Source organism: Triturus cristatus, chromosome 10 (genome assembly GCF_964204655.1).
Source record: "Triturus cristatus chromosome 10, aTriCri1.1, whole genome shotgun sequence".
NCBI lineage: Eukaryota > Metazoa > Chordata > Amphibia > Caudata > Salamandridae > Triturus > Triturus cristatus.
In genome coordinates, this window is record NC_140593.1 from 285,057,529 (window position 1) to 285,081,810 (window position 24,282).

General features: G+C 42.4%; 1 protein-coding gene across 5 annotated transcripts in view; it reads right to left on the reverse strand.

Moving 5' to 3' along the window:
* CDK14 (cyclin dependent kinase 14) overlaps nucleotides 1-24,282 on the reverse strand; it is a 2,110,677-nt gene that overhangs the window by 1,285,567 nt on the left and 800,828 nt on the right. For all 5 annotated transcript variants that reach the window (XM_085631156.1, XM_085631160.1, XM_085631158.1 and 2 more), the window contains one exon: nucleotides 21,496-21,575. In XM_085631156.1, the coding sequence (XP_085487282.1) occupies nucleotides 21,496-21,575 (80 nt within the window). The remainder of the gene's footprint in view (nucleotides 1-21,495; nucleotides 21,576-24,282) is intronic.

A 24,282-nucleotide genomic window follows, 5' to 3' on the forward strand; every position in this document is an offset into this window, starting at 1 on the left:
ATAAGAAATTAAGGAAAGAAAAGGAACACAATTTGGATAAACATGAAAATGATGTGGGAGAGCGAAAGGAAAGGACATTTAGAAGGGATTGACAGGATTATGAATGCAGAGCGATATTGACATTTGCAAAACGGTTTGATATAATGAAACAACAAATGCAGAGGAGCAAAACAATACCCAAAGAGTCCCCCAATACAACTCAGAGTGAGTCCGACATGGTCTTCTGTGAAGAAGAAAATCCGACAGACGCAACATATCAGATGTCATTTTTCGATGAGATGAAGCTGTTATGTCTGTACCAAAAAGTGCCAAGTGGAAGAGGACGTGGGAATAGAAGAGAGAGAGGAACAAGGAGAGGCAAAAAAGCTACTGACTCTGAGGATGCTGCTTGGAGCTTACAATTGAGGAAATAATGAGGATATCTCCCATTCACCAGTGGGGAGGTGGACAGCTTCCAGAACCCCAACAGTACCAGTAAGATTCAGAAGTACATGATCATTTTGATTTTGGACACCAAACACTAGTGGGACTGCATTGCCCAGAGTACTGTGGAACTGAGGAGGAGGAGCTTGAGCCAGTTTCCAGCACAGCAGCGCCATAAAAGTGCGGGCCGTGCCCCGATATGCGGGACACCAAACGTTAGTGGGACTGCATTGCCCAGAGTACTGTGGAACAGAGGAGGAGGAGCTTGAGCCCATTTCCAGCATGTGAGCGCCATAAAAGTGCGGGCCGTGCCCCGCTAGGTGGTACACCAAACGCTAGTGGGACTGCTTTGCCCAGAGTACAGTGGAACTGAGAAGAAGGAGCCTGAGCCCATTTCCAGCACAGGAGCGCCATAAAAGTGTGGGCGGTGCTCCGCTAAGCGGTACACCAAACGCTAGTGGGACTGCATTGTCCAGAGAACTGTGGAACTAAGGAGGAGGAGCCTGAGCCCGTTTCTGGCGCAGGAGTGCCATAAAAGTACAGGCCGTGCCCCACTGTGTGGGACACTAAACGCTAGTGGGACTGCTTTGCCCAGAGTACTGTGGAACTGAGGAGGAGCCTCTGACCGTTTCCAGTACAGGAGCGCCATAAAGGTGCAGGCCATGTCCCACTGCACGGGAAGCGCACGGGCTGTGCCCGGGCAAAGCCCGGACCAAGGGCAGGCCCGACCTTGCCCGTCATTGGCAGGAAGAGGCAGGGCAGGGCCAACCCCTTTGGATTTTGCATTTACAATTGACTGTGTACTACTGCTGGGAGCCCTGTAAGTTACTTTGGCATACTGGGCTTTCCAACAGCAAGCATGTAACTATCAAGACGACTTTTCACAAACTTGATATGTTTAGTTGCTGTTGATTCATCCCCAACTGATTATACACTGTACCCTTCATACATTCCTGGGTAATTTGTGGGTGCGATGGGCAAAAAAAAAAAGAAAGGTGATAAATAGTCAGCCTTCTCCAAAGAAAAAAGTATTAGGGCCCCCTTCTTTAAAGTTGATGAAATATGTTACTGGGGCGATGTGACAATAGAGAAACAAATTACGACTGTGGAGGAATCAATAAACTAAGGCGGGCTGGAAGTGGCAACTTCAATGAGCAGGGTGGAAGCGATAGATGTGATAACAACAATAGAGTCCCCTAAGGCAACACAAGACCGGAACGGATGTGTTCAAAACTTGCCCGATCATAATATTGTTAGCGATCTGGAGTGTGACACCCAGGCATCCAGTGAAATGCACCAGAAATCCTGAGGTTGCTTCCAAAGAGAAAATAATGAGTAAAAAACATATAAAGCATGTCACAACAGCAGCTACCTCAGCCACTGGTCCCATAGGAAAATCATTTTGGAAAAAGCAACCTAAAAACACACAATTAGAATATACAAAATTACTGACAACAGTGGAAGAACTAGGTAGATACTAACGGGATGCGCTAGACACCTTAAAGTCCAGAGTGGCTTTGACTGAGGAAAATATCCCCAGAGGAGTGGCTAGTGTAGTTACTCAGGCAAGTCCGCTATCATCCCATAAGCAAAGGGGGGCAATTGAGCCCAGCAATTTAGGGACAACAACAGACCCTCAGCCTGCCCCTATGTTAGAAAAAAGCACATTAAAGAATCATATTGTAAGATGTGCCAAATAAAGGTCGTGCTGAGGACGCAAGTATAAATCACAATGCCCACTTGACATGACTCAGGAGGGGGTTAGTTGAAAATTAGAGGGTAAGCCTGCAGTTTTTAGTATTCCATATCCAAACAATAACAAACAGCCTATACCTCGTGAGCACCAAAATAGGCACTTGTCCAATTGGGATCGCTTGGATCTCCCTCCTGCAGCCACTCCCTACACAGTAGTTCTTGCTGATATACCGAGATTAGCGGCTCATGAAACAGAATCTTGGGATACCTTAAGAAATAAGGCATTGCATTGGATGGGTATGAAAACAGGCCTAACCCAGCCTCTCTTTTCAGATTTTAATATGGTGAGAAGAGTCAGCTGGAATGGCAGAGAAACTACAATGTTGCATGGTGACTGTGTGGTATTCTCGTTTAAATCAACGTCCTTGGTAGATAACAATTGCAGAAGATTGGTTAGCCAAATAATTACTAGTAATGGTATTAACCTTTTTCACTTGGCTTTTTTCTATCAGCCCCAAGCAAACAGTAGCACAAGATCTAGAAACAGGTATGGGGAGATAGTTGAAAACACACATTATGCCTATAACATCCCCGTCAGTAATCGATTTCACGGTCTCCCTGTCTTTGACGTAGTAGTAGATTGACTGCAGAGGACAGACATTGGGGGAGTTTAATCCAATGCACATATGCTAAGTATAAGCCTAGACCCACAAGAGAGTAGATTTGAGACAGAGATAACTTCACAGAAGGGTATAATACCAGAAACACTACCTAGAATGTTATCTCCTCATCACATAGTTTCTAATACCTCAAAGAGCAATCCCATTGATAGAATAGATGGAGGAATAGACCTAAACTTACACCCTCAACCTATTACCTCACCACCCCTTATAATGGCTGGTGGAAATAATTTGAATGGCACTAATAGTAGAGATGACCAAGCAAAAGCATTAGCCTGGAATGTTGCAGACTTACAGAAGAAAATAACAGATTCCCTCTGGTTAGAGAAATTTAATATTCTTTGTCTCGAGGAGACTTGGGCAGAAGACCCCATGTATATTAATGGGTGCAAGACGTACCATACAGCAGCAGTACCATCGTTACATGGGGGATCTAAAGGAGAACTAACTACGTATGTATCTAATTATATGAACACGGATAGGATAACTCTGGCAATCTCTGATACCCAATACCATCTAATTATCATTGAAACAGATAAACTTCATTGTATAGTCATGATTAATTTCTATAATAATGCGTTGCCTGATCAAATTTTGGGGGTCTTAGGGAAAATGAGTGCAGATCTTCATAATACACTGCATCGATCAGTAAAAGACACATTAGTACGCTGGGGTGGAGCTTTTTATATTGGGTTGTGTGCTTTCAATGGGGGGAAAATTGTGGTATAGTATCTGACAATAATGAGCCTTACACCCACTTCCCAAACTGACACTATGGGGATTACTTAAATGAGATCCTGTTTAGGTTTGAGTTAGGCATTGTAAATGTTTCATGTAACCTCTCAGTGCCTTTTGATTTTACCTTTAATGGGAGATGTATGAAATCAATTATTGATTACATAATCATTTCAAATAGACATCTAACTAGACTTAAAGGCTTTAAAACTCATTAAAATGCTTTAAGTGATCACTTTCCCTTGAGTGTAGCTATCCAAATGCCAATCAAGGCGATAAGTACTAGGGGTATGACTACAGATTTAGTGCAAGACATAGCACTCAAAATTAATAGTAATGCCCTACGGTGGTTGAAGGTGGATCCATCAGAATTCACTAGAAAAATAGTGAGAAAATATCAACCAGCCTTTGCAGCCTGTCTTGACGAGGCATACGATGATTAAGAAATGTTAAAAGCCTATGCACTGATAACTAGAGGAATTAGGGAGGGACTAACAATGAAAAATAAAAAGGAACATGAGAAACCCCAAGGTTGGTTTAACGCTAGATGTACGAAGGCATACACTAAGCTGAAATACGTTCTACATAAAACACTAACAGACAGCGGCGAGATAAAAGAATGTAGATGGGAATATTAACAGGCCTTGAAAGAACCTAAGGTGGATGTAAAGAGGAAGCATGGACAGAGCTACATGAAGCAACACCGGCCAGAGATAATATGGCCTTTTGGAGGGCTGTCAACGCTCAATTCCTGGCATCTCATGATACCTCCGCTATAGAAATCGCCATAGGCGAAGTCGAATTGGTGAAACACTTTGCAGACAAGTATAAAGCCACACAAGATGAGCCAATCGTTGATCAAACCCAGCTAAATCGCAGCAATTAAGTCTAGCAAGGGAGGTAAGGCCCCCGGCCCGGACGGCATGCCTGTAGACTTCTTTAAAACCAATTTGCTACTATGGGCCCCACTGTTGGCCTAAGTGATAGAAGCTTGTTGCTCCTCCTAGTTTATTACAACATGGTCGGAATCACTCCTGGTTCCGATCTTTAAGAAAGAGGATCGACAAAACCCGGCTTGTTACTGGCCAATAACACTTCTTGATTTCCTGGTTAAGGTGGTGAGGCGCATAGTACTTAACAGACTCCAGGATTTGGCGGAGGACAACAATATAATATCAGAGTTGCAGTTTGGTTTTCGGGCAGGCTTGGGTACAGTCGAGCAGGGATTAAACCTAAGCCTGCTAATCAGAAAGTTTGAAGTTGCCAAGCAGAGCAGATTATATCTGGCCTTTGTTGACCCATCAGCAGCATTCGACTGTGTGGACCATGATAAATTGTGGACCATATTGGCCAATATGGGTGTGGAGTTCCAACTCTTATATTTTCTGAGACTGCTTTACGCAAATATGAGAGCTACGGTACACTATGGGATAAAATGTGAATGCACGGCTTCATTCGGCATGGAGAAGGGGTTAAGACAGTGCTGTGTCCTGGCACCATTTTTATTTATGCTCTACACCAATGGATTAAGACACGCACTGGTGGATCAGTGCCAGGGTTTGCCACAAATTGACAAACGCCCTATGCTGGTCCTCCTCTACGCCGATGATGTAGTTTTGATGTCACACACACAATTTGGGCTACAACGGGTGTTAACCTCTTTCACCCTTTTTATGCAAAAGCTGGGTCTTGGAGTAAATATACCAAATACATTTATTATGCAGTGTGGAAAAGGAAGCACTAAGAGCAGAGACATATATATAGACAGAACAATGATAGATTCCACAAAGACATTTCCCTAATTAAGAATTCTTTTTCCGGTCCGGTCCCAGGCAGTTAAGGCCAGGAAGCTTTTATTCCTGAAATCTACAGCAGCCCTATCGCATTTTGAACAGAAACTGGGAAAAAGACCCCCTGAGGAACTGATAAACATATATAGGGCAAAATGCGTTACCACTGCTTTATATGGGGCAGGCATATGGGGTCATAATAATGCTCAGTCCCTACAGATGGTGGAGAGCGCTTTTTTAAGATTTCTCCTAGCGGTCCCGGATAGCTCTTCCACTTATATATGTCATGCAGAATTGGGGTTACAATACATACTGATTTATTAAAAATCCAACCAATCTTCTTATGGCACAGAATATGGACTAACACGAAAACCAATCTCGACAGGGATATTATAAGAGATTGTAATAAACTTGACCGGGTCTTCAGCATCCCATGGTTGAAATATATAAAAGATTTTATGCATGATTTAGGACACCCGGAATACTATGAGGAGCCAAGTTCTACAGTCCCGGTTACTAGAAAAGATTTTAAAAGAGAGTGTATGACTCTTTTAGATGCCTGCAGATTCTCTGCAGAAATAGGGAGGCCAACAGTTCAGTTTAATCAGCTGACACTTACTACATATGATATGCAGCAATACCTAAAATACATGGAGGATATACAGGATAGATTTGTCCTGACCCAATTTAGGTTTGGTATCTTCCACCGAATAACATCTTTTCCTACAATGAACGATTGGGCAAAAACGCTAAGTAAGTGTCCATGTGACGACGTGTCAGCTCAATCTATAATTCACGTAGTGCTTTTTTGTAAATTTTACTTAGTACAAAGAAAGAGATGGATTTTACCAATTTGAAAGATATTGGGTTTTAGACAATACCGACCTGCACTATTGTTTTTGCAATTTTTACAGTATGAGGATTTTACCAGGCCTATAGCACGATTTTTAAGGAATGTAATTGGATGCAGAAAAACTATATCATCATAGATTTTAAAGATATAAAAAATGAATCTTTTTCGGATTCAGTATAAGATTTGCAGTTTGATTAGATCACTGTATATAATAATTTATAAATATGTGTGTTTTTAATATATAAGACATGTGTACGATGATACATACTGGTTTTTATTGTTTCTGCTTTTATGATTTTTTGTAAAAAATCGAATAAAGCATATTGAATTGAAGGAAAGGCCAGTCATCAGGGCAAATACATGAAGAAAGACACGAAGAGGCACCAGAAAAAACAAATGGGTACCCTCTACGCAATCCGCTGAAAAAATAAGATTGGATGGTTGCAAGGAACAAGAAAAGTATCTGACCGTCAATTTATCTAAACACATTCTTACTGGACATGAAAAAAGTTTATTAAATAAAGGCCTCACGTTCTGCCCAGAAAAACATTATGACCATGTGGAAACTACAATTGATATATACAAATTTGTATGCAAATTAAAATTAGCAAAATGTTTTGCGAAATCCAATATCAGAAGAGGAGTCCCTGACACTGTCGACAATTCCATTGCTGTCAACCCTTCAACAGAATTAACAATCTCTGAAATAACTGATTTGAAAATGGCATACGACTTAATGCATGATCTTAGTGATGAAAATATGACAGAATCACCAATACTAGAGGAAATGGGCATTGAAACAGGCAAACATATGGGCTCCAAATTTAAAACCAAATCAAAGTTTTGTCCAGCATTACATCCAGGCAACTGGATTGACACGTTCCATGATCTAGTGGTCTCTGAACTAGAAAAAATGGATAGAGTGAAACATGGCCAAAGAGAGGAAAATCTTTCACAAGAGAAGCGTCAAGCTATGATTGAACTCAAGAAAAATGATCTAATAGAAATAAAACCAGCTGACAAAGGAGGCAATATAGTAATTCTAGAAAGAGATGAATATATATGGGAAGTGATGCGACAACTAAATGCTGATACTAACTACAAGGTTAAAGAGCAATCCGATCAATGAGCTGACGGTTGATCTCAACAACAAACTTGTAGAACGGCATAGAAGGGGCCTGTTGCGTGTACAAGAAATTCAATTTCTGAAGAATGACAGTCCAATCATACCTACCATATACTTTCTACAAAAAGTGCATCAGACCTCCAGGGAGACCCATTATTTCCAGATTTATTTATTTATTAGGTGTTTTGTATAGCACAAACTTGACCCCGTAGGGTATCAGAGCGCTACACAGTAAGAGACGTGACTACTTTTTCTTTAGTACTTTACTCTGGACAGCATTTAACACATTAAAGACCAAATTCAAAATTGTCACAGACACTTCACTCAACAAAAAAGACGGTGGCACATTCACAGAATGTAAGTCCAGAGGAACCATAGCCTAAAGGAAAACAATTACCTATATAAAACAGGTGAAGATGGATCTTAGCAAAATATGCTCTTGTGTCTCAGCTGTGGGTCTCTGTATGAAAATATTGCCACCTATGTGAACCATTTCCTAGCACCTATTGTGTCGACCTTAAGTTCATACATTAAGGATACCGGTGTCTTCTTAAGCGTTCTCACGGACATGGGCTGGCAAAATGGGTATCTACTTGTAACGATTAATGTGACATCACTTTATCAATTAGTCATGAAATTAGCCTAAGGGCAATTTTTGAAGCAAAGACCAATTGAAGAACTGCAGCATACACAAATGTTGTTGGAGATGATCATACTGTGTCTAAGAAATAACATTTTTATTTTCGATCATGTCTTCTCCCAAATTTGATGGGTTGGTGGGAGAAGACCATAGCTTGGCGAGAGGAAAATAAACAGTATATGGCGAAAGTAGCCCTGTGGTCTAGATTCGTAGATGAACTGTTCTTGATTTGGAATGGGACTGCAACAGAATTTATAGAATACTTCTCAATACTCAACAACAACAAAGTGGGTCCGAAATTTACATGCAATATTAGCCCTTGTGAAATACAGTTTTTGGATACAATTTTATACATTCAGAACAACATAATACAAACTACAGTATTTTGGAAACCAACATCTACTAACAGTTTCCTCCATGGCTCAAGCTTTCAACCAAACTCATTGATTAATAGTATCCCCTATGGGGAATTTATAAGAATGAAGAGGAACTGTTCGAAAAATGAGGAGATGGTAACTAAATTCAAGGACATCACGAGAAGATTCATATGTAGAGGATACAAATACAGTGACATCAAACAGGGTGAAGAAAAAGCAAGATCTCTAACACGAGCACAGACCCTTGTGAACAAAGAAAAGAAGAACATCAATGACAGTGATGAATGAATGAGAATGATTGTATTTGAAATGTTTTATAAAGTGCGAAAATGACCCGAAAAGGGTATCGGAGCGCTGTTCATCAAAAAAAGGATACAATTAGTCACTAAGCAAGTAAACATCCTAAAAGTTTGTAGTGAACCAACCCCAATACAATAAGAGCGAAAACAAACATGAGGTACATATAGCGAGAACATACGTTTCATCCCAAAAATGTCACAAAAAAATGAGATAACCATGATTTCTCTAGGGTATAAAAAGATTAGTTATATTGACTTCATGACGATTGTTGCAGCTGGTTATTTAAGAGAAGGCCTTTGACTTTTATTTTGAATGAGGTGGTCGAAGGGTTCGAACGGATATCAGGCAGTAGAGCGTTGCAAATTCTTGGGGCCAGACCCGAGAAGGTGCAGTTGAAAGTTTTTTTCTTTTTGAATTTGTGCGGTTTCAGCAGGAGAGTGCTCAGTAAAGAGAGCTATAAAATTAAAGGCATTTTAGACAAATATTGAAATGTATTTATTAAAGAGGGATTTGGATATTGGTGAAAAACTAGGAACAAGGCCATTGATAACATTTAGAAAAGCCCCTTCATTGGCAGACAACCTGGTCAATAGTTATTTCACCATGAAAAAAATTGAAAATTGGCTAGAAAATCAACAGAAAGAATTTGCTAAATGCAGTAAATGTAAAGCATGCAAAATAGGTAGAAATATCAAAAAGCTTGTAGATCCACGGGGAACAACTTTCATGATAAATGAAAAGATCACTTGTGATTCAGTTTTTGCAGTCTATATGATTCAGTGCTTTTGTGGTAAGAGATACATTGGCAGCACAATATGTCCATTGAAAAAGCATATCTTGGAACAATAAGAGCAATACAGAACAGAGACACCAGTTACACAATTGCAAATAATATGATCATGCATGAAGGAAAGTGTTGGTTAAATATAACATACTCTGGAATAGCCACAGTTCCACAAAATGAGAGTGGTGGAGATAGAATTCTTAAATTAAGGCGATTAGAATCACAACTCATCATCAGATTTAAGACCAAAAATTCCGCAGGCCTGAATGGGGACGAAGAAATGTACATTCACTTGTAAAAGTACATTTTAATTCACTTTTGACTTTTTCAGGTCATCATATGGGGTAAAGCACCAAACAATTTGTAATCAACAATGTGGGGGGGATACTTTTATGAATAGTGTGGATTCAACAACTAATACAAACTTGTTGCATATGATGACACTTACAAAAACAACAGTTGATGGACAGAATGCAGACCAATGTCATACATCCATCCCAATACAGAGATCCGGGCCTAAATCCATCTTCTTTTGCTCACCATGCCGTTCCAGTTTGAACCCAGCCATATACAAATCAGTCTTGACCCTGTGCCTCATGGGTACAGTCCAGCCCGAACTGCTTCTGTTATGAACCTGAAACCGGTCCCAGGAAGCTTGTTTCTGGTCCAAGGAAGACCTGGCTTGGCAGTTCGGGCTGGACTGTTCCCATGAGGCACAGGGTCAGACTGTTCCCTTGAGGCACAGGGTCAGACTGATTTGCATATGGCCATGTCTGAACTGGGGTGGTCGAGTGAGCTAAAGAATGATGATGGATTAAACCCAGATCAGTTGACTGGGGGTGAGTGTTTGATTTGCTCAAGCGCTCCGTCCATCATCCCCTTTGGTATTGCTTCGTTCGCCCTATGTTGGCAGGGTATGCCCAGCCGTGGGTCCCTTGCTCACTTTGCCACTGGATTCAAGATAGCCTGGCTGAGGAGGGTTATGAACCCGAAACAGGTCCCAGGATGCTTGTTTCCGGTCCAGGGAAGACATGGCTAGGCAGTTCGGGCTGGACTGTTCCCATGAGGCACAGGGTCAGACTGATTTGCATCTGGCCATGTCTGAACTGGGGTGGTGGAGTGAGCTAAAGAATGATGATGGATTAAACCCAGATCAGTTGACTGGGGGTGAGTGTTTGATTTTCTCAAGCGCTCCGTCCATCATCCCCTTTGGTATCGCTTTGCTCGCCCTATGTTGGCAGGGTATGCCCAGCCGTGGGTCCCTTGCTCACTTTGCCACTGGATTCAAGATAGCCTGGCTGAGGAGGGTTATGAAACCGAAACTGGTCCCAGGATGCTTGTTTCCGGTCCAGGGAAGACATGGCTTGGCAGATCGGGCTGGACTGTTCCCATGAGGCACAGGGTCAGACTGATTTGCATATGGCCATGTCTGAACTGGGGTGGTGGAGTGACCTAAAGAATGATGATGGATTAAACCCAGATCAGTTGACTGGGGGTGAGTGTTTGATTTGCTCAAGTGCTCCGTCCATCATCCCCTTTGGTATCGCTATGATGACACTTAGTCAGTACAAATCAATTTGACACTTAGTCTATACCAATTCATTGCACCCCACATCTCGAATGGTTCTGATCGATGGGGACCACAATGGTTTTTACCATAACTGTGGGTGCATCATATAGACACTTATTCACAATAAATTGAAAAATGAGCAACAAGAGGAAGAATGAATATAAACACTATTACATTTGATATATCCCCATTCGAAACCATGTTTCAAATAAATCATACAAACAAAAATCTAAAAATATATATATATATACACATATTTGATAAATTAAATCCATAGCCTCATGACATCATGATTTACTTAGAATTCAACACTTGATTATCATTGTAGTACAACATGTACAATTACTACAATTTTGAATTGTTTTGAAGTGATTCACTTTGAACAGTATTTGTGAAAACTACCATTCCCACAATGCCTCTTAATGGGCCAAGTGGGAGAGAGGTATAAATGGTGAAAGCAATGATGGACTAATTGTTACAGTGATCAAGACCAGTGTGGTCAAAACGCGTAGGTGGGAGTACTGGGCTGAGTTGCTTTATGACTCAATAAAGTACTTGGATATACCGCAAGGCAAGTGCAACATTATTTTCTGGTTGGAACTAATAATTTGTGGGGATAGCCCACCCCTGACGAGTGCACCAACTGTGGAAAGTACACCCTTCACTATGGACTAATTTGATTGAAATATATATATATATATATATATATATATAAATATATTTATTTTTCCCTGAAAAAAACAGGTTTCAGGGGCGTTATAGTTAGTTGGACATTTCACTCGTAGGAAACCAGAGAAATTGGCCGTTATAGTTAGATGAGCTAACTATAGCTCGCGCCCCCACAATGTACTGCTGATGACGTCACATATTACATCATTCGTGACATGGTCAGTGACATCACTGATGACATCATCCAGTGACTGTGTGTTTCTGTAAAGTCTAAATATGTTTTAGATCTATAGTCCAGGGTGTATTGAAGAATGAGTGGGTGTATGAATGGATGAATTAATAGGTGTGTGACTGACTATAAGTGAGTGATTAAACGTGTCTTACCGAATGCATGGGGTAGTTACTAAACTGTGTGAATGTCTGTATCAGTCTGTTGGTTGGTGTGTAAGTGGCTGCATCGGTTGGTGAGTAGCTACATGAGTGTCTATATGGGATATAGATTGGTTGTCTGAGTATCTGTATGGGTGCCTGAGTGTCTGTGTGGGTGGGGGGGTGGGAGAATGTGCATAGATGTGTGAGTAGGTAATTCACTGTGTGTATGGGTTCAAGAGTGCCTTTGTGTAGGGCTGTATGGGTGGGTGAGTGTGTATGGGTGTCTTGGTGAGTGAATGGATATTTCAGTGGTGCATGTGTGAGTACCTACATATGTGAAAGGCAGTATATGTGAGTGTTGGGGTATAGAAATCACTATATGTGAGAGTGAGTGATTGTGAGAGTGGCTGTATGGATGAGTGTGTGTTTGTATTAGTGATTGTATAATAGAGTAAGTATGTGTTAATATCAGTATGAATAAGTGAGGTGGTGTGTGTATAACTGTATAGATGAATGATTCTTTGCATGATTGGCTACGTGTGTGAGTAACTCTATGGATGAGGGGCGATGTGAGAGTGTCTGTATAGGTGTATGAGTGCAAATGATAGTGCTGTATTGATAAGTGACTACATGTATGAGTGACTGTATGGGTGAATGAGTGAACGTGTGTGTAGACCTAGGAATCAGTGAGTGGGTATGTAGTAACTGGTATTGGTGTGTCTATGGTTTCAAAAATGCTAGTCTGTATTGTAGAGTGGGTGTATCAAAGGTTATATTAGGGTGTGAGGCGATGCATCAGATTATCACGTGGATGATGTCATCAGTGATGTCATTTGTGATGCCATCCGTGATGTCACTGACCATATCATGAATGATGTATATGTGACGTCATCAGAAGTGCATTGCGGGGTCACAAATTAAAGTTGGCTCAACTAACTATAACGGCCGAATTTCTCTGGTTTTGTATGAGTGAAATGTCCAACTAACTAGAATGTCTCTGAAACCTATGTTTTTTTCAGTTAATTTCTATGGTTCTTTAAAAGCTAATTTCTAAGTATAACGTCCCTGAAACCTATGTTTTTTTCAGTGAATTTCAAAGGTTTTTTAAATTCTAATTTCTAACTATTTCTACAGAGGTAGGACATGTTCAGAAAGAGGCAGAAACGCACAGAAAGAAGCAAGAGAAATGCAGAAAGAGACAACAGAAGTACAGAAAGACGAAGATAGGTGCAGAAAGAAGCAAGAGATATGCACAAAGAACCAACAGAGGTGCAGAAAGAGGCCTTGTTGCAAAGTCATCCTGTGCCCTAAAATTTTGCTGACTGGTACTGGTGGCAACTGACTCTGACTAACCAGGCCCGGAGCCAGAGCTATCCTGAAAGACACTTAGAATACAGTGAAAACACCTACATACACTAGGGTACATGGGTTGGGGTACCCCTGTGATTGGCATGTCCTCCCCGGTAAGGCCCTAGTACATAATAGGGCAGGGGATTAAAACTACCTCTAAGTCAGAGGTGCAGAAAGAGGCAAGAGAGGTGCAGAAACAGGCAAGAAAGGTGCAGAAAGAGGGAACAGGGGTGCGGCAAGAGGGATACAGAAATTTGCAACAGAGGTACAGAAAGAAGCAAGAGCAGTGCAGAAAGAAGCAAAAGAGGTGTAGAAATAGGGAAGAGGCAGCAGAAACAGGCAAGAGGGATACAGAAATTTGCAAAGGAGGTGCAGAAACAAGCAAGAGAAGTACAGAGAGAGGCAAGAGAATTGCTGATATAGGCAACAGAGGTGTAGAAAGAAGCAAGAGAAATGCAGAAAGAGGCAATTGAGGTGCAGAAAGAAGCAAGAGCAGTATAGAAATAACCAAAAGAGGTGCTGAAAGATGCAACAGAGATGCTGAAAGAGGTACGAGGGGTGCAGAAAAAAGGAAGAGAAGTGCAGAAAAAAGGGAAGAGAGGTATAGAAAGAGGCAAGAGAGTTGCACAAAGAGGGAAGAGGGGTGTAGAAAATGGCAGGAGGGGTGCAGAAAGAAGCAATAGAGCTGTAGAAAGGGGCACGAGAGGTATAGAAAGAAGCAAGTGAAGTGCAGAAAGAGGCAACAGAGGTGCAGAAAGACGCAAGGGAGGTGAAGAAACAAGCAAGAGCAGTGCAGAAAGAGTCAAGAGAATTGCTGAAAGAAGCAACAGAGGTTTAGAAAGAAGCAAGAGCAGTGCAGAAAGAGGCAAGTGAGATGCAGAAAGAACCAACAGAGCTGCAAAAAGATGCAAGAGGAATGCAGCAAGAGGTAGAAGAGGCAAGAGAGGTACAGAAAGAGGCAGGAAGGGTGCAGAAAGAAGGAAGATAAGTGCAGAAAGAGGCAAGAGAATTGCTGAAAGAAGCAACAGAGGTGAAGAAAGAAGGAAGAGACATGCAGAAATAAGTAACAGAGGTGCTGAAAGAGGCATGAAAGGTGCAGAAAGAGGCAAGAGAGTTGCACGAAGAGGGAAGAGGGGTGCAGAAAGAGGCAACAGGGGTGCAGAAAGAAGCAAATGAGGTGCAGAAAGAGGCAAGTGCGATGCAGAAAGAAGCAAGAGCAGTGCAGAAATAAGAAAGAGCAGTGCAGAAATAAGCAAGAGCAGTGCAGAAATAAGCAAGAGCAGTGCAGAAAGAACCAACAGAGGTGCAAAAAGATGCAAGAGGAATGCAGCAAGAGGTAGAAGAGGCAAGAGGTACAGAAAGAGGCAGGAAGGGTACAGAAAGAAGGAAGAGAAGTGCAGAAAGAGGCAAGAGAATTGCTGAAAGAAGCAACAGAGGTGACGAAAGAAGCAACAGAAGTGCAGAAAGAAGCAAATAAGGTGCAGAAAGAAGCAAGAGCAGTTCAGAAAGAACCAACAGAAGTGCACAAAGAGGCAAGAGGTGTGCAGAAAAAGGCAGGAGGGGTGCACAAAGAAGGAAGAGACATGCAGAAAGAAGTAACAGAGGTGCTGAAAGAGGCATGAAAGGTGCAGAAAGAGGCATGAAAGGTGCAGAAAGAGGCAAGAGAGTTGCACGAAGAGGGAAGAGGGGTGCAGAAAGAGTCAAGAGGGGTGCAGAAAGAGTCAACAGGGGTGCAGAAAGAGTCAACAGGGGTGCAGAAAGAAGCAAATGAGGTGCAGAAAGAGGCAAGAGAGGTGCAGAAAAAGGCAAGAGAGGTGCAGAAAGAGGCAAGAGAGGTGCAGAAAGAAGAGATTTGCAGAGAGGCAAAAGAAGTGCAGAAAAAGAAAGAAATGTGCACAAGGAAGAAACAGAAATGCAGAAAGAGGCAAGAGAGGCGCAGAAGGAAGCAAGAGTGGCCTGCACACCATTAGTACCCAATTTAACACCCACATTTAGTAATAAGTAACAGTTGACCATTCTAGATTTGCAAAGGGCTTTCCAACACGCTGTAACACTTGTCGCTGCATTTTTGGTAACGTTTGAGCCGTTTGAGCTAGAAACAAGGCTTTTTTTGTTCAAATCTGCAGATTAGGGAGCAGATGATGAAATATGTGGCTAATGCGGAAAATGTATATTTGTGCAAAAGTTGGTGCAGCCAAACAGTTGCATAATTCCAGTGGCCCTGCTCACACCTCTGACTAGGTCCAGAAGTGCCCCTTAGTGGTTTTTTCTTTTTTTTGACTCACTGAGTTCATAGTTGAGCTTCTATGGAAACGAGGAAGACTAAACCAGACATTACCACTCCAGAACACAGACTACCATGCCACATAATTACTCTCCATAACACATAATCCCACTCTACATAATTCCTATAAAATAAATACCACATACTTTCTATCCACATAATTTCACTGCACAATTTACCACATAATTCCACTACACACAACGTACATCCACTCCACTTCGAAAAACATTTAAAAACTTTTACATTTACATTGCCATTAGCTCTAACTCTTGAAAATGCGAAACCTATAACATTGCAAACACTTCTTTAACTAGTAGTCGCGTTTGCAGATTGGCGGAGAAAGGGTGCTGGGCCTCCAAAAAGCGCTCAGGAATTACTCTGAATAGGACTTACAGGAGGTACCAGGAGGGCTTCTTGGCCCCCAAAGTCCCTCAGGAGTAAATTGGACTTCTTCTCCCATCCCGTACTCTGCCAGAAGGTGCATTTGCAGAGTGGTGGAGAAAGAGGGGTATGGCCTCCGAAGACGTCTTAGCAATCCCACTGTGTGGGACTTACTGGAGGTAACAAAAGAGGTAGTTGGCCCTCAAGGACATCCTTAAGTGCCAACTACTCCTCCTATTACCTCGAGTAAGTCCCACACAGCAGAAATGCTAAATTGTCATAGCAGGCCACGCCCCCTTTCCCCACTACTCTGCAAACGCACTTCCTGGCGCACACTTGGATAGGGATTGAAGTCCCCTTCGCTGCTGGCGGTCCTTAGGGGCCAACTACCTGATACCTCCAGTATGTCCCATATATTGGGATTGCTGAAAGCTGGACACAGGCCACGGCCCCTTTCTCCACCACTCTGCAAACGCCCCTCCTGGTGCGTTCTAAGTTGGGGGATTAAGTCCCCTTCAATACTGAGGGTCCCTGGGGGCCAACTAGCTCGCCTGTTACCTCCAGTAAGCCCCATACAGCTAGACTGCTGAGTGTGCTCTAAGGCCACGCCCCCTTTTTTACATGACTCTGCAAACGTGACTCGTGGCACATTGCTGCTCAGGGTATAAAGTCCACTTGTGTCCTGAGGTCCTCAGGACAAAAGAGGACCTCATCACCCCACCAGCAGTGTGCCAAGAGGCGCGTTTGCAGAGTGGTGCAAAAAGGGGCGTGGCCTCGACCACCTCTCAGCAATCCAGCTGTGTGGCGCTTACTGAAGGTACCTAGTGGGCTAGTTGGCTCCCAGGGACCCCCAGTATTCAAGAGGAATTAATTCCCCTACTTAAAATGCGCTAGGGGGCGCGTTTGCACAGGGGTACAGGGAGGGGGCAGAGCCTCCGGCGAGATGCCGGCTTTTTTTTTAAATATATATTTTTTTTTAGAAGGGGGCTGTCTGGCCCCCATTCTTCTAGTATTTTGGGGCACTGGGGACCCCATCCCCCAGGGCCTGACCATTTTTTTTAAAAAAATTGAAAAAACGGGAAGGGGGCTGTGGAGCCCCCTCCCGAGGCCGATTTTGGCCCCGGGGACCCCATCCACCTGGAACTGGCCTCCTTTTTTAGAAATATATGAATAGGGAAGGGGGCCGTGTGGCCACCTTCCCATGGCCACTAATGGCCCCAACCCCATCCCTGTGGCTGGCCTCTTTTTAAATATAATTAAAGGGGAGGGAGGGCCGAGTGGTCCCCCTCCTGGCCAACTATTGGCCCCGGGGACCCCATCCCCCGAGGCAGGGCCTCTTTTTAAAAATGTTTTAATTACGGGAGGGGGGCCGCGTGGCCCCGCTCCTGGGCCACTTCTGGCCCCGGGGACCCCATTCCCTGGGGATGGACCTTTGTGTTGGGGACCGTGGGGGGAGCCCCAATGCCCCCACGGTCCCGCCGGCTCCCCACCTCTGCAGAGCCGACATTGCTTTTGCACAAGCGGAGCTGCTGACATGCAGCTCCCCTTGTGCAAAAGCAATCCTGCTTTTTTTTGGGAAGCAAGAGCAGGTTTTACTGCTCTCGCTTCCAAAAACCAAAGCAGTGTTTGCTATGACAGGGTGGGAGCCGTGCTCCTGCCATAGCAAACAGCAATGTCCCGGGGATGGGCACCCCGGGACATTGCAGGAGTGGCCCCCTCCCAAGTGTTTACAGCACCCGGGGTTCTGCAATGGACCCCCATATTTGAATATTTAGCCCCCAGGGAGGTGGTGGGCAGGAGCCTCCCCACACATTTATTAAACAAAGCCCGGGGGGGCTGCATGCCCTCGACATATAATTACAGAAAGCCCCGCGGAGGTGGCAGACCCTGCATACATTATAAATTTTGCCCCCGGGCCCTGGCCCACCCGGAGGCTTAAGGATAACGAAGCACGGGAGCCCGCACTTAGTTTTTTCTTTTATTTTATCGGCAGGATTAGCGCACCTAGCGCGAATTCCGGCGTTTTTTTTTTATGCTCGGTTACCGAGTCACAAGATGGCTGCCAACACTTCCTGGTTTGGAGTGTTGGCAGCCAATCAGAAGTCAACTCGTGCTCGGAAGGAGTCGCGACTCCTCCTCGGTGCTCAGATATCGATGTTTTTCTTTTTTAAATTTCTCAGCAGCTACTGAACGAATTTACACAATTTTTTAAAAAAGGTCGCTTTCTGAGCCAAGGACTACCTTTTGCCAAATTTGGTGTAATTCCGTTCAGCACTTCGGGCTGTAGCCTGTTCCAATTTTTCCTTTGGAAATTAACATGGGGAAAACGCATTTTGGGACCTCCCTTTTTTCTCGGCCCGCTTGACGAATCACCCTAAAACTTTCAAGACAGGACCTGACCCAAGTGAACCTTTGTTCTGGAAACTTTTGCAAAGATTCATCAAACGGCGCCAACGATATCGGCAAAAGAAAAAACTCCAGTAGGTAATATATATATATATATACACACATATACACTTTTTTGGGGGGGGGTAATTGTATTTTTTTTTATTTAACAGAGGGGGAGATGTAGTGTCTTGAGATATTGAACCCTTTTGGCTCCTAACGGACTCTGTAGAGCCATGACGTAGGGCCCAGAGCCAAATGCCATGAATGCTTGTTTTAGAATGTTGGTTTCACAGTTACATGCTGCAGAATAAAGACATGTAATACAAAGCTCCGTGTGCATCGTGATTATTAGAGGGTTCCCCGGCTGGTAAGAAGCTACAACAACCACGTGTGATGTACAAAAAAGTTAACCAGTATGCGATTTATTTGGTAGTCTGAAAAATGCTGCCCATAAATACTCAGAAGAACCTCATTCCAGAATTAGTCTTTATTTATTTCAGAATGTATTTGGGTTATTTGTGAAGCTTGCCCAAGGGGAATTGTAATTAGGGTTTCGCAAAGTTGCAGACTCAGTAACTTGGCAACTTTGCAAATATTTTGTAAAACGATGTCGGCTACTTCAAACTTGAAGTTTATGAAGTTTAAATCAAACCGCGATCAAAAAAGTGCCCTTTGAAACAGCAAAAAAAATTACCGAGAGCAGAGGCAGCAAAAATTTACCTTCAACTATTCCTGCAACCTGCCGGCTGTAGCAATGGGTGAAGTGAAACTATGTGAGTCTTGAGCAAATTCAGGGAATATCATAGTTCTTCAGAAAGTGGAATAGTCCCTGAATTGGCCCGAATGTACAGGTGTAAGTACAACTGTATTCACCACAACTTATAATGCCCCTTGGAAGGAATTGCCTTGGATAGAGCTGTCTGACTACATGAAAATATTTATGTAACCAACACATTTTGCCAAACAAGTGAGCCCCACACTTAATGAGTGGTACATGTCTGACACCAAAAGCAGGTCATGAGTGACACAGAGCGAGCATCATCAGTCTGCAACTATTGATTGCACTTTCCACTTTATTGTTTACTAATTCCATGCACATTTCAAGTTAGAATTGAACAGATTCCAGGACCAAAATAGGCAGTATCAAACTAGTCAAATCAGAAAAGGTTATAACTGTGACTTTACTAAACAGTAATTAGTCAGTGATTGGGGATCAACAGGAAAAGAAATGCAATCTAGTGGTAAATAGTAAAGAGAACGGGAATGCTATGAAATTAGTAAAAAGCCACGCACTTTGGTTAGAAAACTTTTAGTAGCAAGAATAACAAGCATTTGCAATGCAATAGGCCTTGCATTTGCGAGAGTTTGAGCTATTGGCATTGTAAATAACAATGCTTTTTTAGTTGTGTGTTGGTTTTTAAAACATAAATAAAAGGCATTGTCATTTACAATGCCGATAGCTTAACCTCTCACAAATGCAAGACCTATTGCATTGCAAATGCTTGCTTTTTTTGCCATCTCGCCAATGCGCATTACTGCTAAACACTGAGCAAGATGTTTATGAGGACTCATCTAGTTGTTAGGCCTCTGCCATCTTTATGAGGGAGGTCTTATGTAACCCGAGGTCATCACCCAACATCTAGAAGTAGGAGATCGAAGACATTATAACAGGTAGGTCCACATTTACTATCCTACATGCAATGGAGCGCTGCATGAAAAATTACAAAATTTAGCAAGAAGCACCCACATACAATGCTCAAAAGATTTCACATTTCTGTTTTCATTTCCGGATTACTACTTTGGAAAGTACGAAAGGCCACCAGTCACTTTATTATAAAAATTACCATCCAACCACAATTAAACAACAAGATATACCGTACACAGAAATAACTGTGTAGTCCACACAAATACCATGATACTACTAACCTGGCGTACGTCCCCACAACCTTGCATGGCTAGCCATTGGGATCTTTGTTTAGTTTGTGATTAGCATCCCTTTACAAAGCATGCCATTGTCCCCAGAAGCCTCGAACCGGTGAATAGCGTTTGAGGCAGAAGGCTTGCTCGGAGCCATGCATGCTCCATTATGTGCCTCTCGCCCTATTGTTGTGGAATCGGCATGGAGGGGGGTTTGAGGCAGCGTTGGCTGCCCTGGATAGGGCTGGATCCTAGTGTGTGCACGGAATAAAAGCCTAACAAAAGCAAGGTTCAGGACGCTATTCTTAAATCGTCCCACACTGCAAAAATAAATATATTTTTTTAGTTAAAGTAACCCACATTTTAAAATGAAGACACGTGGGTGCCACTGCAAGCCATACATTTTAAAAATAAGACATGCTGTTGCCATTACTGTCGTGCAGAGTTGTGAGAAAAAGAAATACAATGTTTAAAATGAGAGTAAACAAAAGAAAGGCGCGTGGCCACCATTGCTAAACCGCTATAAAAACAAATCAAAGATATCATGTGCATGGCAGCTGTGGAGTGGGAGGGGAGGATAGGGAGCGTCTTTCAACAATAGCCTGAAGAAAGTCATTAACAAAATGGTGCTTACAGACTGTAATTAAAACATACTGAGAAACAACACATGTAAAAAGTCCAGTTCTCTTGGGAGGTAACAACAGAAGACAGGGAGATACTAAAGAGGGACTAATAAGCCTGTTAACAAATCAAAAGCCAACATTTGCAAAAGACAGTAATAGCAGCCAATCAAAAAGATGGGCGGAGAATGGGCGCAGCTTCAAGTCATACCTCAATACAGCATGTCTCGAAGAGACCGCGCTAGCACTGCCTAGGCGAGACCTAAAAAAGAACATTCCTACAAATGCCTTTTTTCTTTGGTAAACGCATGCGTCTGTAAGCCAGAAAACATTTCACTGGTAAGCAGAGGACATACTAACACCGGCACGCAAGGAGCAACAAAAGAACAAACAGCTAACTAAATGTCTTTAGAGCATGCAAGGCAATATAGCTCCTGTTACTACTCAGAAATGAGAATTGTGTTTCCTTGGCAGGGTAATTCAAACAATAGTGAATTTGATATTTCTGCTGCAGGCATACAATAAATTAAAATACACCTACCTTCCCTGATGGCTGTAAATGGAGTACCTTCCTCTTCTTGTAGTCTGATCACCTTCAGTGCTACTAATTTCCCATTGACCCTGAATGAAATGGATAAGTCATTTAACCAGCTGTAAAACAGTTTCCTGACTGAACTTCACAATTTCATATAAACCATAATAAATCATATTGATTCAAAGCTCTGTGGTCGGAGTACTCCATCACAACTGTGACGGATATGCAGTGCACTGCATTACAAGTACATTATATCCACTGGTACTTGTAAAATGGCGATCAAAGTTGTGACAGAGTAAACCATTCAACAAACTCTAAATCAGCCCTAAAACGACACACATTGCGACAGCAGGCACGCTACACATATAATGCGCCTCATTCATTAATATATTACATAAAATTCCCCCCACTGATCTGATAATGTGGAAATGGGCAGTGTAGGGCCCATTCTGCACAATCATGAATTAGGACTAAGCTGCATGACTTTCTCCCCACTTCTTACAAGTCAGTCTGAAGTCCCACCTGAGGAGCTGTAGTCCTTTCTAGTACCATCTGTCTTCTAGCAAACAGTGGGGTGAATCCATGATGATTGATGAAACACACACAAAGCTGTTTTTTTGGCCCGTTGGTTCGTGTATGCGCATCGCAGCATGTTCATGCTGCCTTTTGGCAGGTGGCTAGTGCCCCTCAACCAGGATGGTACAATCTCTGACTGTTCTCTATGTTAGATGTACCAAAAGGACACAAGAGATCAACTTGAATCTCATCGAAAGCCCTCTCCTTGGAGGAACATAATTTGTGGACCAGTGGTGCTATTTTGTGAATTATTTTTTAAGGGGCACGTCACAGGTTTAATCTTTCCTTTCCATAGTTGGAGTATGAATGTGAATAAATGTGCTCACGTGGATTGCTTTGGTGCACAGTAAGCTGATCATGTGACCCAGACACACAGGCCCATTCCTCTAATGTCAGTCTTAATAAAACCTCTCTCACTGAGGATCTAGGGGGTAAGATGGGGACAGTAGGAGTTTGAAGGATGATGCAGGCAAAATGACTGGACTGGTAGACCTGTCAAAAACAGTCTGTGGCAACACTCATTCAGGAACACAGTCTAGAGAAGTTCCTGCCTTAAAGTGCTTCTCAGAATTCTTCTGATGGTTAGCCTGTAAGGGTCCTAGGCTCTTGGATGTGAGCCAAATGGGTGCAGCCATTTATTGAGCGATTGACTCACAAAAGACTGCTTTCTCCTAGAATCCCCTGATCAATCTCCACCTTGCAGGGCAAAGAAGCATGGAGGAATCAACATATCGATGTCTGGTAGATGCTAGCTTGATCACACCTGAATGATGTGACTATTAGTGAGCCCCACCGTTTTAGCCAGTCCAGCATTGGTCACTCATGCAAAGTTCCGGTTTAATTCAGCCTCTGTTTCATTGGGATGTACAGATTCTTGTGCCACAACAATCCCTAGGTTTCTAGAACAAGCATTGCTGTGTGTTCATCCTTGATTCCTTGAGATTGCAGCGGTTAGCACTGTTTCCTTATTCATTGACTTAGAACTATATATATATATATATATATATATATATATATATATATATATATATATTTTGCTCTATTTCCTCAGTCGTAAAGAAATACCGCACTCACGGGGGGACGCTTGAAATATTTTATTCAGCAACCAACTGCAAACAAACGCGTTTTGGCGGAAAGCCTTCTTCGGTGTTCATAACACATCGAAGGAGGCATGTTTAAAAGGCATTCTAATGGAGCACTGAAATCAAGAAGGGACAAGCACTCTCTTACTAACGTGAGTGCCATTTTGAAGTTGTGTATACATATACATTTCTTATAGAAATTCATTGACAATATACTTCCTTCTTTACATGATTATAATCCAAATTAATGTTTGTAAATCAGTTTGTCGCCAATTTAGATGATTCAGCCTTGTATCGGCTATTCTGTATTGTGCCACGTAACATCATACTAGATCTAGCCGTGGATCGGCATAAGTCCCTTCCTATCAAACTCCATATTTACGCGCTATGCTTGTTGAATCCCATATATTATCATCAAAAGGTTCAGAAAACATTCTATACTCTGATATTTATTAACTCAAGAAACTCATGTATCCACTGAAGCTAATATGAACTAGGAGCCTATATGAACAGCTAATTCTTCCCCACTGTTCAATCCTCTCTGACATTTTGTGAGCAAATCTATAATATATCTTGATTCTAGTCTCCGTAATTTACGTAGCCTATTTCCCCCACGGACATTTATAGGAACACAGTCTAAGCCAAAATAGTGTAATTGATTTCTATCACTCTGATGGTACTCAGCAAAATGACGTGCCACAGGATATGCAGTATCCACTTTATCTATGGCTCTTAAATGTTCCAATATCCTTATTTTCAATTCAGAAGAGGCAAAGCACCAGCGTGGATGAATCGCAACAAGAAATAAAGCAAGCGGCAACAGATACCACAAATCTAACAGTGGTAAACCTTACAAAGAAATCTCTCATGGATGCCGAAATTAAAGTATTAAGACTGGGACTTACATTCTGTCCTAGCAATCACCTGGAATATACGCAAACCAGAATCGACCTTTTCAGCTTCATACGTAAACTGAAATTACATAAATATTTTAAACTGAGGTCGAATATTAGGGATCCCAAAATTGGGTCACTAAGAATGACAGTCACCGATATATTAACGGGCAAAGACTTGCCAGCAATTGAACTTTTGGAAGACCTCAGATTAGAATGTAAGGGCAATCTGGATGCTAGTG